Genomic DNA, 15,412 nt, shown 5'->3' on the forward strand with positions numbered 1-15,412 from the left:
ATATCTGTAGAAATTGTTCAAAATATTCGCATGAGTATGGGCACTGGATGAAGGTGATATTGGTTCAGCCCTACACAATAGTTTATCAAATATATTATTATAAGTTTACGGTTGCTTCATAGTAATATTAAAACTCAATTCCATTGCAGATGATGTTGGAGACCAACTGTGCGAACGAGTTCTGAGCGTCCTCTTTGAAATCTGGCTGTTGGCGTGTGCGAGGTGCTTCCCGTCTCCTTCCTTGTGGAAAACGTTCCGTGAGATGTGCATGAACTGGAGGCATCGCATTGCGTTGATCGAGCAGTGGAACAGGGTTAATTTTGCACTCACTTCTAAGCTGTTGGAATTCATGTACGGGCCCTCATTCCCAGAGTTAAAGATATGTAAGTGGGGTGATTGCTACAATTTTTATTATTATTATTAATATTTTCTTTGTAGAATATGCTGTTATAATGCTACAGGATAAAAAGTGTAGGTATGAGTGTATATAGTGAACTAATTGAAAGATGACTGGAACGGTTTGTAATAGGAATGAGAAAGAAATAGGGAAATACTCCCCAGAAACTGCAAGTTTTCAAAATTTTCGAGTTAGTGAACTGCTTCATCAGCTGGAGAAAGAAAATCCAGTGTCTAGTTAGTGTTTCAGTATTCAGTAACAGTAAATTTTATATTCATACTTCATCAGTATCGGCCAAAAGTTCATAGATTTATACCTAATAAACATTAGGGATGGGACCGATTAATCGGTACTCTTATCGGTATCGGCCGATATAGGCATATCGTTGTATCGGTTTATCGGTAAAATTACTGATTATTTTACCGATCCGATATATCGATAAATATCTTATAATGTAGTGCAAAATTCTGCCATTTTGTTGTAATTTTTATGGATAATCTCTAAGCCCTACTTTTTAAAAAAGTAATTGTCTAAATATTCAACTTCTTTTGCACTGCAGTTACCTCGAAACACATATTTATTAAGGAGATCAATGAACATTTCAGGTTCTTCATGGACCATTTCTAATTTTATATCGGATCGGTAGAATATCGGTTATCGGTATCGGTGAATTTCATATCGGTACTTTATCGGTATCGGCCAAAATTTCATATCGGCCCATCCCTAATAAACATTATTGGAAGTTTTTAATTTGAATTAACAATATGAATATTATAGAAATGAACTTTGAACTATAATGTAGCAAAATATGCTTATTTTCAGCGGAGGAAGATGCTCAGCTTATACCTGCAGGCATGAGCAACGACTGCATAGCCCAGGCTTGGTTCAGATTCCTTCATTGCTTGGGGAATCCAGTGGATCTGTGTCGTCCTGCAGTGATCAGCCAAACCCAGAAGTTTTTGCAGTTTGCTATCACGAGCGAAAATGTTGTGGACCCTTGCCAACATCCCTGCCTCGCTATCCTTCCCCAGATATTTCTGAAGGCGATAAAAGGCGTAGCTGGCCTGGTGGATGCATTTCTAGGCAAGTATTTTATTTTTTTAAATCAATAATTGAAGTATGTAGCAAACTATGATTTGAAAATGGTAAATGTTATTAACTCTCGTGTGAATGCCGTAGACGAGATATAGGGTGGGGCAGCATTCATAGTGTAATTTGAGTAGGAAATGACGATGATGTTGGCAACAGTGTCGTTATACTGTGCATGAATTACCATTTGCAGTAATCTCGATTCAGTTGTTTGCTTTTCACAGGGATTGATTTCTCGTTATGGCAACATTTTGTGGCCAAGTTGCTCCCAGGATTAGTCATCTCCAAACTTCTTTATATAGGGTTTCCTCAAGCAAGAAGTATTACAAACACATCCTGAACTGAAGGATCACATCAGAGATGTTGCCAGTATCCCAGCAAACATGTTAGACCGAGTAATGGACAGCATCCGACTCCACTTGGAAGAATGTGTTGCGCATCTTTGCACTTGTTGGCCAAGGGTCATGTTCAAACATTAACTGCTAAATGACATTTCTTTCTATACAAGTAGTCACTAAGCCATTCAAGAAACATATATTTTTCTGCATATAATTGTGACTTTAATTATGCTATGAACGCTGCCCCACCCTGTATAAAGGCTACACTATATTGCAAACAGTTTATTTAAGAATTAAATCATAATTAGGAGAAGAGAGACGCGGTAGTAGATAAATACGGAGAAACTAGTACTCACTTTATTCGCAGAACTGTTTTTGTCTTCTTTGTTCTATTAATTTCAGTGGCCACTGCCACCATCCTCGTTGGAACTTGTTGCACTGTTGTGGTCACTGAAATTAATAGGAACAATGAAGATTTGATTTGATTTGATTTATTTTACTTCGCCTTTTGTGCCACTTTTGGCTAATTTGCGAAGCCAGGATTCGAACCCGGGACCCCTGGCGTCATAGCACGATGTGCTAACCACTCCGCTACGGGGGCCGGCAGGAACAATGAAGAAAAAAACAGTTTCGTGGATAAAGTGAGTACTAGTTTCTCCATATTTATTAAGAATAATTGTTGGCCATATCCAATCCTTTCCAGTTTATTGCATTCTTAGCTTATGGTATCTCATTTCCACAGACTGCTAAACAGGAACATAAATTCCTGAACATACTGAGTTGTGAGGAGGGCCAACTACCCATTGTCCTGGGTGTCAAAAATATTTGAGGAAGTAAGATATGACATGCATTTTGTGAATTTTACAGTACATTTTTTATCATGTGACAACACATCACCCAGGTTCAATTTTTATTCTTGACAGATGCCATTGCAAGATTAAACAATATTTGATTCATACAATAGTTCTGAATATTTCAACTTGATTGGTATTCATAATCTTGTGTTTTTTGTTGTTTCATGTTAGCATTGAGTAATGTAAAGTATAGTGTATGTGATTAGAGAATTACATTTGCTCATCAGGCATGGTTTTGATTTACCTCTTTCTGTTTCAGTATATATATTTACGTAAATGTAGTTCCCTTAACCATCTATATATGTAGTTCTGTTTTACTGTAGAACATATTTCTTGTTTGACAAAAATATTATCTTACACACACACATATATATGAACAGAATGTTGAGTTCCACAAGATGCTAAAATCATTACAATTGAGAAGATTGTATTGTCTGTTTTCTATTGAAACGTAAGCAGCAAAAAACCAACCCATGTTATTTTTTATGAATATTTTCAGACCAACAGAGAAAAAGCAACCTGTAGGTTTCTCATTTAACATTAGTTTGTTTTTGTGCTGTTGATGTTTCGGTAAAAAAATGAGTGAAATTCAAAACAATAAAACCACCTATCTTATGTAAACAAGCACTACATTTCTTACATTGGGAATGTTTTAATACTCCCAAGTATTTTTTGTCAAACTATGCAACTGATATTTATGACAAATAATAATGCTTCTCTCTTACACATCTTAACAATACATCCCAAGGCCTCACCTTTGGTGTAGTGGTAAAGCTGTCCCCTGGGTTTGATCTTCAGAGGAGTCATATTGGTTTGATCCTACTTTAAACTGCAGGTCCAGTCCCGATTAGCGCACCTGAGCAAAAAGTGAACATAAACAAATCTTGATAAATCAAAATAAATGCATCACAGAAACAATAGTTGTAATGCAAAGTAGTGGTTGATAACAATTTTAGAATTTAGAAGAGAAATTATGAAGAGAAAATGGAAATTCATTTAAGATATAACCTGTTACATCAGCTTTAGAGTCCCTCATATGATTGTCAATAACTTTTAAATGTAAAATTTTCATGTTAATTCTTCTTCCTATTATTAGAAGAATATGTCAAACTTTTTGTCCCTTTTGCCACTTGCAACGCCCTCCAGTTGGACACCAGTTGTCACAAAGTTAGTGCGCTACTCCTTTTGTCGGGAACATGAGACTCTTAGTAACGCATCAGGGCTTGCTGGGTAACAAGTATAACAACACCAATATCTGAAATTATACACTGTTGTAGGTATACAATTCACTCACATATCGCGAAAGTCTAATTACATAATTAGTTCCTTACTTTCAACTTATCGGCAAGAAGAAAACTCGAAAACCGAAAAACTATTTTTGAATTCTTACCACTACCAAGTTCTTATTGATTCCTCACTCTCGCCTGTTTTCCAACTCAGTCCGTCATCAAGTGAAAACATTCAGGCGGGTTCACTTCCTCTGCCGAGATGGAAAAGTGACGTCAACACGAACAGATTATGACTTATTTCAAAACATATGTACAAGTTTCACAACAACATTACCAGTCTAACTATAGTTGCCTGTGATAATCTGAATATTTTTTGAACTAACAAACATTTAAGAATCTTAACAATTTACTCTTGTCCTTTGTATTTTGTCCACTGGTAGTGTAAACACACTTCAGTGTAACTAACAAATTTTACATTTTTCTGTATTTGAAGCTCTTTTGCCTTGGGTCCCTGATATAGCTAGAATCAAGTTTTAACTGCAATTGTTGTGTTGTTAACAGATTCTTAAATTGAATATGTTTCAATACTCCCATGGTATTTTTTGTCAATCATGTAACATATGTAGTCCTTGTTTACATAATATGTTATTTTATTGTTTTGAAGAGCAAGTGCAACCAGCAACGCACACCATAAGATAAATTAAAATGCATTTCCCAGTACTAGGCATAAACAGTAGTTTGCCTTAGAGGCAACGACAGTCAGGTCAGGGATGTTTCAGACCAAACTAACAAGTGAAATGCGACACGGGGGTTTTCACACTGAAGCTACAAGTAACATTTGTTCCTCCAGTCAGTTAAACCATTCGCACTGCACATACGCTACCAACAGACCAAGGTGGTATGATGCACACTATTGAGAATACTTCCCAGCATGAGTGACATGTGCAGCTTGTCATGCCACTCCATTATGGAAGGTTATTGTGAAGGTTTGTTTACAAGTGACAAGTGTTTTTTGTCACTGCAGTCTGAAAGCTTCCTCAAGGGATTTCATTCTTGTCAAAACATGCAAAATATTGTTCATAGATACAAGAAACAAAGGTGCACTTTCACTTTATTATTTTCTATTCTGAAGTTTGTAATGGAATAAGTCTATTCAGGGATCACATAACAAATTACTTGTACTATTTGTGTTTTGTATCATTTCACACAAATTTGAATTTTAAACAGAGTCCATAGAAATCAGAAGCAGCAGAAAGCACATTTGCCACAGGTTATTTTAGCAGTTTTCCTTGTTCAGGAGTATTGGGTGGTCACTCATATTGCTTTGTATATATACCTGTGAGCAAAAGCTACCATGCTCAACATGCAGGGTTCTTTTCCTCTGCTCCATTATAACTTGCTTTGCTGTTAGTGAATAAGGGGCAAAGATTCTTTTTTTTTTTGTGGGTATCTCAGCTTGATCATGCTTTTTTTGATATGTGCAAACAGTTGCACATAATAATCATGTAAGGTAATTAATTGTATAAAATGATTGCTCATTAGGGAAGTTATTTAGCAAACATGTGCAATTGTTCAAACAAAACTTTCTCAAAGCAATTCCACATAACATGCTCATTCTCACCACAAATGTAATTTAAAAGCATATAATTGGAATGGGACAAATTAATCACTACACTATTGATATTGGCCAATAATTTTATCTATCTGTCATATCTGCAATTAATATATTGCCAATTTGTTATGCAAATGTATCATGTTTTATAAAGCCAATTTCTAAATATGCAGGTTCTTTTTTCAAGGCAAAATCCATTGCAATCTTATGATGTGCTGATTAATCTGTTCCACCTATGAATAAAATAATTAAAAGGGAACATTTGTAATTTTATATTGTATTGGTAAAATATTTTTTTTGGTGCGTGTTATTTGTTCAGTTTTTTGGCATCTACGATTCATTTGCTCTTGACAAAGAGACGTCTCCAAAGTGACCCATAAGTCAGTTGACACTATCAGTTATTCACCTCTATATTGACTGGAGCAGTAGCTACTTGAGGTTATGTTGTTGTTAGTGACTGGTAGCTATTGAAAAGGACCTGTACAGAGCATTATACAGGGTGTATCATAAGTAATAACGCAAACTGACACAGTTGAAAGTACATGATAATAGAAGCAAAAAAGTCTCAGTAAACATGGGTCCGCAAACGAGCCATTTTCAAGATAATTGCGACTGTGTGGTTACAAGCTGCCACTGACTATATTGTTTGTAAACGATGTCCTAGTTGGTAAAATGCTAATAATACAGTAAGAAAAGTCATTGGAGATCTCATTGCTTTTATTGAACATTATACTTACAAGCATGTACAATTCTCTGTACTGATTGTATCTATCCTGTTTGATTACATCACCTCTCGAGAGCAAACCTCGGAACGCGCAAGGAGTAAAGCACTCTGTGTTTATAAAATGCAATCACTGATGGCTTCTAACCACACATTCGCACACATTATTATCTTTTGACCAACTAGGACAACGTTTAAGTCAATTAAGTCAGTGGTGGCTTGTAACCAGACATTCGCAATTATCTTGAAAATGGCTCGTTTGCTAACCCATGTTTACTGAGACTTTTTTGCTTCTATTATCATGTACTTTCAACTGTGTCAGTTTGCGTTATTACTTATGATACACTCTGTATATGTTTGATCAGTGAACAAGTTTATAGTTAATAGAAAGTTACCTGTGGAAAAGCTTGTTTGTGTACTTTAGAATAGGTCGATACGTGACCACAGTCACAACAACATTGTTGACTTAATTGTGGAATGTTTTCTAAACACTACCTCCATCTTGACAAGCTATTCACAAGTTGAATATAAGATTTGAACGGGAAAGTTGATTTCCTTGTTCAGGTAGAACTATATCTGTTATTATAAGAGAAAAATCTTGAAGTTATAGGGCAGTGTTTTGTACAGTCAGCACCAAATCCAACATGAAAAGCATCCCATGAGTATCACATTATATTTTTGTAATAAATGTATTTTGTATTGCTTTATGTTTAGCAAGAAAAAAAACTGTTTACATTAGTGATGCATTTTTGTCACATGACTTATGGGCCACCCTGTGCATTTTAAACTTTTGAAAGAAATGAGCACGAAACCACAAAGTGTATTTTTACATTCCTATTTACAGGGTGGCTACAGACCTGGAAAACCTGGAAAACCGGGAAAAGTCAGGGAATTTGAGGTGTCAAAAAAAGTCAGGGAAATGTCAGGGAATTTTGTCTTCATTGACTTTTTTAAATTTTTTTATTTAAAGATATCGTTATGGAACTCTGCACGGGAACAGAAAATTGTTATAACTCGGGCACTATGGGAGCAATCTACTTCGGATAAGTTTTGTTTTGCAGCTAAGACATAAGCGCATGCAAACGTGTACAATTCAGAACGCCGGAACGAGGAAGGGGGTTTGGGGGGCTCGACCCCCGAATTTCACCCCACTCTTCTCCCACTATTTTGGGGAGAAGGCGCAAACTTTAGTATTATTTTCAAAGAATGGACATTTCTCAAGAGAATGAAACATGTTTCATGTTCTTGGGTGCCATACAAGTAGAATAATAAGCCAAAATGTGATTTTTTTTAATGAAAAATATGTAACTTGCATTTTTGGAGGAAAATTGTTATAACTCTGGCACTATAGGAGCAATCTACTTCAGATAAGTTTTGTTTTTCAGATAAAACATCAGTGCATGTAACCGTGTACAATTCAGAATGCCGGACCGAGGAAGAGGGGCTGGGGGCACGACCCCCGAATTTCAATGGAAAAAAAATGGATTTTGCCCCTACTTCCCCCGCTATTTTGGGTACAGGGCACGAATTTTATTATTGTTTTCAAAGAATGGACATTTCTCAAGAGAACGTAACGTGTTTCATGTTCTTAGGTGCCATACAAGTTGAATAATAAGCCAAAATGTGATTTTTTTTACGAAAGATATGTAATTTGCATTTTTGGAGGTAAATTATTATAACTCGGGCACTATAGGAGCAATCTACTTCAGATAAGTTTTGTTTTTCAGATAGAACATCACAGCATACAACCATGTACAATTCAGAATGCCTGACCGAGGAAGGGAATTTGGGGGAGACTGACCCCAAATTTCATTGAAAAAAACATAAAAATCTGAAGTTTGCCCCCTCTTCTCCTGCTATTTTGGGTATAAGGTGCAAACCTTAGTATTCTCTTCAAAGAATGGACGTTTCCAAAGAGAATGAAACATGTTTCATGTTCTTGGGTGCCATAAGCCAAAATGTGAAACACTGTTTTTTTACTAAAAATAGGTAATTTGCATATTGCTCAGAAAATTGTTATAACTCATGCACTATGGGAGCAATCTACTTCAGATAAGTTTTGTTTTGCGGCTAAAACATCATAGCATGTAACCGTGTACAATTCAGAATGCCGAACTGAGGAAGGGGGGGGGGGGGCGTGGCCCCCGAATTTTAATTAAAAACTATAAAAATCTGGAGTTTGCCCCCTCTTCTCCCGCTATTTGGGACGAAGGTGCGAAGTTTAGTATTCTTTTCAAAGAATGGGCATTTCTCAAGAGAATGAAACATGTTTCATGTTCTTGACTGCTATACAAGTTGAATAATAAGCCAAAATGTGATTTTTTTTTTACGAAAAATAGGTAATTTGCATTTTTGGAGGAAAATTGTTATAACTCGGGCACTATGGGAGCAATCTACTTCGGATAAGTTTTGTTTTACAGATAAAACATCAGAGCATGCAACCGTGTACAATTCAGATCGCCGAACGGAGGAAGGGGGGTTTGAGGGTGCGACCACCGAATTTCAATGAAAAAAACAAAAATCTGAGGTTTGCCCCCTCTTCTCTCGCTATTTTAGTGAAAAGGTGCAAACCTTAGTATTCTCTTCAAAGAATGGTCGTTTCCAAAGAGATTGAAACATATTTCATGTTCCTGGGTGCCATACAGATTGAATAATGAGCCAAAATGTGAAACACTGTTCGGAAATGTGGCATGGATATGTTGCGGAGAGGGGGGAGGTTGGTCATCAATATGAATTTCCCAGGCTTGCTCCAGACCTGTGTCAGAGTTTCCACCCAAACATAAGAGTATGAATGTCCAAAAAGCACATTCATTTCGTAATCAGCACCATTATACCATATGGTATCATCAGGCCAGTACGACCTTACTCTGATGATAACATATGGTATCATTGGGGGAGTAAAGGTTAAGCCTCTAAATATTACGTGCAAAATGCATTGAATTATCATTTTTTCTTGTCCATATGGGAGTAGTAAGGGGACTTGTCACGTAGTAAAGCATTTTGTTGGGCAAACTGAAGGAACATGGAAACAAATAGGTTCCATTGATACACACGATTTTTGTTGTATATCGCCACCTGACAAAGTATCTCACTACAACATGCGACAGAAATTGCATGGACTGCAAATATGCTGCTGGAATTTTATTACTCTTCTGGCTCACTTCACCTTATTTAATGTAGCAGTGCTTATGTAGGTCTTCTTTCATCATCCTGACGTATTACTGGTTTCGCACAGGTTAACATACGTTTACAATGACATTGCACTATTCTTAGATATCAAGAAGAATTCAACCAAATGGGATATATATTGAATACCATCACGAAAAAGTGAAACATAAACTGCATTGGTGAAAGTTATAAAAATTGGCAAGAGCATGCTCCCAACCTCAAATTTACTGTAACACTAGTATTGCATTGAAATTAACGCCACTCTCTGTCCTGTCTGTTTAAACTCGTGAGAGATGGTCATTAATCTCTCACAGGGTAAGGTTAATATCCAATATTATGAAACAAAATACTAATAATAAATACATAAATATTTTAATATCATATTTACTCGATTCATTCAGTCATAAAAGCAAATCACTTTCATCAAGGATTGACTTTTCTCTACCAGCCCTGCTAAATTTTCACTTTCCATCTACTGATTTATATGAGGGGTGGCCAGAAAGTAATTTCCAATTAGTAGGGACATTGATTTTTCGCAAACGCCAAAACCGTGAAAAATGTTAATTGCTGTGAAGTTATGTTTAGGAATGTGCAGTGATGTCTGGACACATTTTTCGCCCCTTCGAAATATCGAAATAATGCGAATTTGGCATAAAATGCGAATTGTTGGCATTTTTAACGATTTTTTTTAAAAGAAATGTCCTAAAAAAATGAAAAATTCCATGAAATCCAACATTCTTGTCTTTTCTAGGCCATGTTTATGTACATAGAACATGCAAGTTTTCCAACATTTTACTCAAGAGTAAATTGTAGAGTTATACGTACATGGAATAATTCTGATAGACATATTAAATCATGTATTTCCCACAATTTTTTCAACTTCTATCAAAACCGTTTGCATCACAGAGCAAAGTGGTAGGGTTCTAACAGGAGATCGAGTGCATATCTACCGTCACAAGGGAGCCACATCTTCGTATTTGTCACAGAAGATATGTTTTGAATTACCAAGCTAAGTGTGCACCATCGGCATTTGTCAAGCGAGTAATAATGGAGCTCAGTCGTTAGGGCATCTGATTAATATGCGAGAGACCCGGGGTCGATCCCCTGCGGGGGAGAACCGGGATGTTTTCCACATATTCAAACTGCTCCGGCGCCAGCATAATATGAAACTGGTACCTTGAGGAAACTTTGAGGGATAAAGGTAGCCAGGAGTGTGGTGCTGGTCACATCACTAGCCACCTTCAGCCGTGATCAAGAAAGTGTGGGACCCTAACTCCACACCCCTATACACCTTCAAAAGTGCAGGGGAGCACTTTACCTTTACTTCCTCAAAAACCAGTTCCAACATATCAAACTGTCACGAAAATACGTAGACCATGTGACCTACAATTTAAAATAATAGTTTAAAAGCACAATGAAGTATTAAGTTTCGGTATATTTGGCAGATAAATGTTCTAAAACAAAAACGCGAATTTTGGGAAACATGACACTAACGAGTCAAAAAAAGATAATGCCAATTTTTGGTGCTATAATATATCGGTATGTCACTTGAGATTGATTGATTAAAATTTTTTTTGTGCGTCGCCACTTATGGTCATTATGCACCCTTCAGTATATACGGGGGAAATTCCATTATCTAAAATCCTTACCTTAAAATTAAAAAAAAGATGTATGGAAAATAACTTTCTCAAAAGAACTTTCAACATATCAAACTCTCATGAAGATATGTAGGCCATCTGAAACAGTAGTTTAAAAACACTGTCAAGGTATAATTTCAGATATTTGCCAGAAAATGCGCTAAAATGAAAATTTGAATTTGGGAAAAATAACACCGTATAGTAAAAACTAAAAAATAAGAAAATGCACCAATTTAGAAAAAAAACTACAAAATATTAAGGTCCCTACCGATTAGGCATAAATAAAACAAGAATATCAGTAGTAATTTATTGCATTAGTAACAGTGAGTCCTAACTTAATTTTCGGCATAATCACCACCGTTCTTCTGGCATTTGTCGTAGCATGTCACTAAATTTTGTATGGCCATGGTATATGTGTCGGACAGCAAAGACTGGAACGATCTCTACCGCAGTGTAGCTGTCAAAGCCTTGCCCTGCCAAAAACCTCTTCAGTTAAACAAAGAGATGAAAGTCGGTACATTCAACGCCAGGGCTGTACAGGGAGTGGTCCAAGATATCTCACCTGAAGTGATGCAAAGGGCCTGTGTTGTGCTGTATGGGGTTGTGCACATTAGATTGGCCTTCTGTGAATTGTCTGCAACATCGTCTGACCATACTATCGTTCACGACGTCCGGTCTGCACACCTCACACAATTGCTGGTGGCTCTGTGCCAAATTCCGAGCATGCAATGTAGGTTACATCGCAGTCTGTGGGAGACTGTATGAGAGCTGCAATCTTTAACCTAGAACTCTCCTAAAACGGCTGCATTACGACTATTACCATTTACAGCTAAATGCCACTTCTTCCTGCCTGCATGTGTGTGTGTCCCTCTCCGACCACTAGTGCTGCGTATAGGCACCATTGGAGCTTTTTTCAGGATTCCCCTCGTATATGAACTTTCAGAAGCTTTTATTATTAGTGTTTTAATGTGTGGTTAGCTAAATCAGGTACTTATACAATGCAATTCTATGAATTCCTTGCGTTAAATTTCTAATATCTACATACCCTTTTCGTCAGCATTAATGGTATAACTGCATGTTGTCAATTTCACAGTACTTCACTTGGATATACTGTACTGAAGCAGAAATCCCATTGATAATGTAAGGAAATATGACACTTTATTTTGTTCGATTCAATTGTTTCACTTATATGAAAGAGTTAAGTTGTTTCCTTTACAGAGAAGAGGGAGGTAGCTTTATGCATTGAAAATTGAGTCCACACTCATGGTTCTTGCGAGCAGAGGCTTCCAAACTTCAGTGGAAATATCAACATATAATACCGAGAATGGATAAGGAGACTGATAAATTACAAATTGTATTTCTTAATTATTCACTCTTCACTCTTATCTCATTTAGTCGTAACTTTAAAGATAATCAAGTATTTTATTTTAAACTTACTGGGTACAACAAAATTCCGTAATCCTTCCTTAGCTTGTGAATTGTAATACTTTTCCAAATTCACTATTTTGCAGTTTGAATTCAAATCATAGAGAATAGAGGAATTAAGTCAATTTCATTGAAGATAATATTGGTGCTTAACAAATCCATGCCTGGATCTGTATGAGTTTATTATTTCAATTTACAAAAACATCGCTTTAGTTTAGTTTGTAATTGTCAGGGAAAAATGTAAATTTTGTCCTGGAAAACCTGGAAAAGTCAGGGAATTTCATTTTTGCTTGTTTGTAGCCACCCTGTATTTAATATGTACTAAATGGCTGCATTTACACATACAACCTGCAAAGTTTATATCAACACTTGATTGCTATTGACAATACATTCATATTGGTCAGTTTCTAGCACAGTGGAATCTTGATTTTATGCTCCTGCATTATACATTCAATCTTGATGGTCCCAACATAGAAAAACATAAACTTTTCTCCATTTTTTTTCATTTTCCTGAATTTTAAATTTTTCAATGTGGTTTCTCCAAAAAACGTAAAATTGAGGTTCCATCGGAGTTAAGGTGATAATTTCTCATGTTTGATTAGGATTTTAATGTATTGTGGGACTTTATTTTGTTATGGTGGACAGTTTCAGTTTACCTTCCAGGTATCTGTTTGTGTTAATGTTACCCGTAGCGAGCGAATGCACTTTATTTTACATGTACTCTAGTTGAGAATTTCCATAGTGATGCCATTTGCAGATCCGCAGGTGGTGGTCGTGTAGTCATTCTTTTGATATAATTTCAGGTATAGCACAGCCTTTGTCAGATGATTGTAACACAGAGAAGAAAGAGAGCAGCTCCTCCCACCCTTCCTCCACATCCCACTCCCCCACCCCTCCGCCCCAACGTCGACTTGCCAAGAGTTTTAGTGTTGCCCCTTCTTCTGTCACCAAGGGTAGGGCACACACTGTAGTTCATATTTTTGTTGTAGTGGCGGTATAATGATGTTATGCTTGGTAGTTTTTGGAAAGTGATGGCATTCTTTTTATTGCTTTTGTTGTTGAGGCTGTGCATGTGTTTGGCTTTGTAGAGTAGTACACTTGATTTGTGTTCTTGAAGTACTGGTTGTGTGCATATTCTTTGCTTTTCACTTCCATTTTATAAGAAATACACTGTATAAAACTAAAAGTTGGTATTTCACAACATTTTAAAGACGAGATGAAATCACAACTAGGACTGATCCTAATACTAATGAATGAAAATTGTAACAATTAAAAGCTTACTTATGTGAAATTTAAAAATTTTGCACTTCCGCATTGCGCAATTTAATTGTTAAATCCTATTAATTTCGAAGATCCACTGTCTTCATTTACTAAGGGTACATCGTCTCCGCTCCAGACAGTAGATCTTCGAAATTTAAAGGATTTAACATTTAAATTGTGCCATGCGGAAGTGCGAAATTTCTAAATTTCACGTAAGTAATTTTAAACCGCGTTTACCGCATCCAACGTGAATTAAAAGCTGTTCCAAATACAGGGTGATTATAAAGTCACTATACATTTCTGCATAAATAGGATTTATTGCACAAAATACAATATGTGCTGAAACATATATCACAATAGGACACAAAATCAGTATAACACTGCGGCCATAATGGGCAATGCTGTGGATCTTCACCATGTACACCTTAGACTTGATAAATCCACAGATGAAAAAGTCTAAGGGGGTCAGGTCAAGGGGAAGGGGGCAACTCCCCGTTGTGAGGCAGGGAAAACATCTACCAGGGAAAACTTTGTTTAGGTGATCACGAGCGATCATGGCAAAAAGGGGTGATGCCTCTCCTGTTGGTGTACAATAAGGAGCTTTGTGTTCCCGCCGTACAATGAGCCACAGTTAGTAGCTGATGAGATTATGAATACAGAGTCTCCTGGTCAATGCAATGGGGCTATGTGTGATCATGTCCTGTGCACTTTGCACAATTTATGGTGTTATGGCTGGCCTACCAGGATGTTCTTCATCCACAACACTACCAGTTCGTTTGAATTTGTTGACCAGGTTCTTGATAGCCAGCATGTGGGACCTGGTTTTCTGGGCAAAGTCCTTCTGTGTCTGTTGATACGCCATTCCACGCAGACGAGCACAAACAACGGCTGTACTTTCTTCTACTGTTAGCATTGCTTCACATAACATGCAAAAAAAAATGTATTTTGTCACGATATCACTAAAATGTATAGAGACTTTATAATCACTCCAATTGTATTAATCAATTTACCATGATTTTGCTTTAAAATACCTGTTGTGTAATCACAAAATATTGGTGCAAAATAAATGAAAATTATGGATTTCGCATTATTCTCAGGTTAATTAGATTGCATAAAATGTCATGTGGCATTTTAGCAGACCTTGCAAATAACGAAAATGCCGGAAAGGTATTGGCTGGTATCCTTAAATAAAATCCAACTGACAGCTTCCAATGCCAACACCAGTACAACAACAACGTTCGTATTGATCAAGACTAATCACAATAAGTGTTTTCTTTTGTCCTCCAAGTTTTCAAACCAACCTCTGCCTTTCTGTCAGTGAATTAAAAATATCAATAGATTATTTTTATACTGTTTCAGTAATGATTTTCACATATTTATGAGAAGAAATAAAAAAGTTATGGAAATTTAAATTATTACTAACCACATTTGTTAAGGTTTATGCCTTTCAGGAGAACAGGATTGAAAATTACAAAAAGTATCAACATGTCCGTTTTGATCAAAGTAAGGTATTGAACATAAGAATATTTTTAAATATTGGAATTTTTATGTGTCATTGTTGTCTAATATTCATAGATTGGAAACTGGATACTCGCATCCTTATTACAAGTAATATTATAAGGATTGTTAGTTAATGGCTAACCTCTCATTGCTCAATCTTTCGATGCACAATCATGGATATT

At 36.4% G+C, this 15,412-nt stretch overlaps 1 protein-coding gene across 8 annotated transcripts in view; it reads left to right on the top strand.

Annotated features, from left to right (window-relative positions):
- LOC145989681 (ral GTPase-activating protein subunit beta) overlaps nucleotides 1-15,412 on the top strand; it is a 112,606-nt gene that overhangs the window by 19,042 nt on the left and 78,152 nt on the right. For 7 of the 8 annotated variants that reach the window (XM_083124895.1, XM_083124896.1, XM_083124899.1 and 4 more), the window contains 3 exons: nucleotides 150-383; nucleotides 1,220-1,480; nucleotides 13,274-13,423. In XM_083124895.1, coding sequence (XP_082981021.1) covers nucleotides 150-383; nucleotides 1,220-1,480; nucleotides 13,274-13,423 — 645 coding nt within the window. The remainder of the gene's footprint in view (nucleotides 1-149; nucleotides 384-1,219; nucleotides 1,481-13,273; nucleotides 13,424-15,412) is intronic. The other variant, XM_083124902.1, reaches the window with a different exon arrangement.

This window comes from Lepisma saccharinum, chromosome 7, assembly GCF_977018435.1.
Source record: "Lepisma saccharinum chromosome 7, izLepSacc3.1, whole genome shotgun sequence".
NCBI lineage: Eukaryota > Metazoa > Arthropoda > Insecta > Zygentoma > Lepismatidae > Lepisma > Lepisma saccharinum.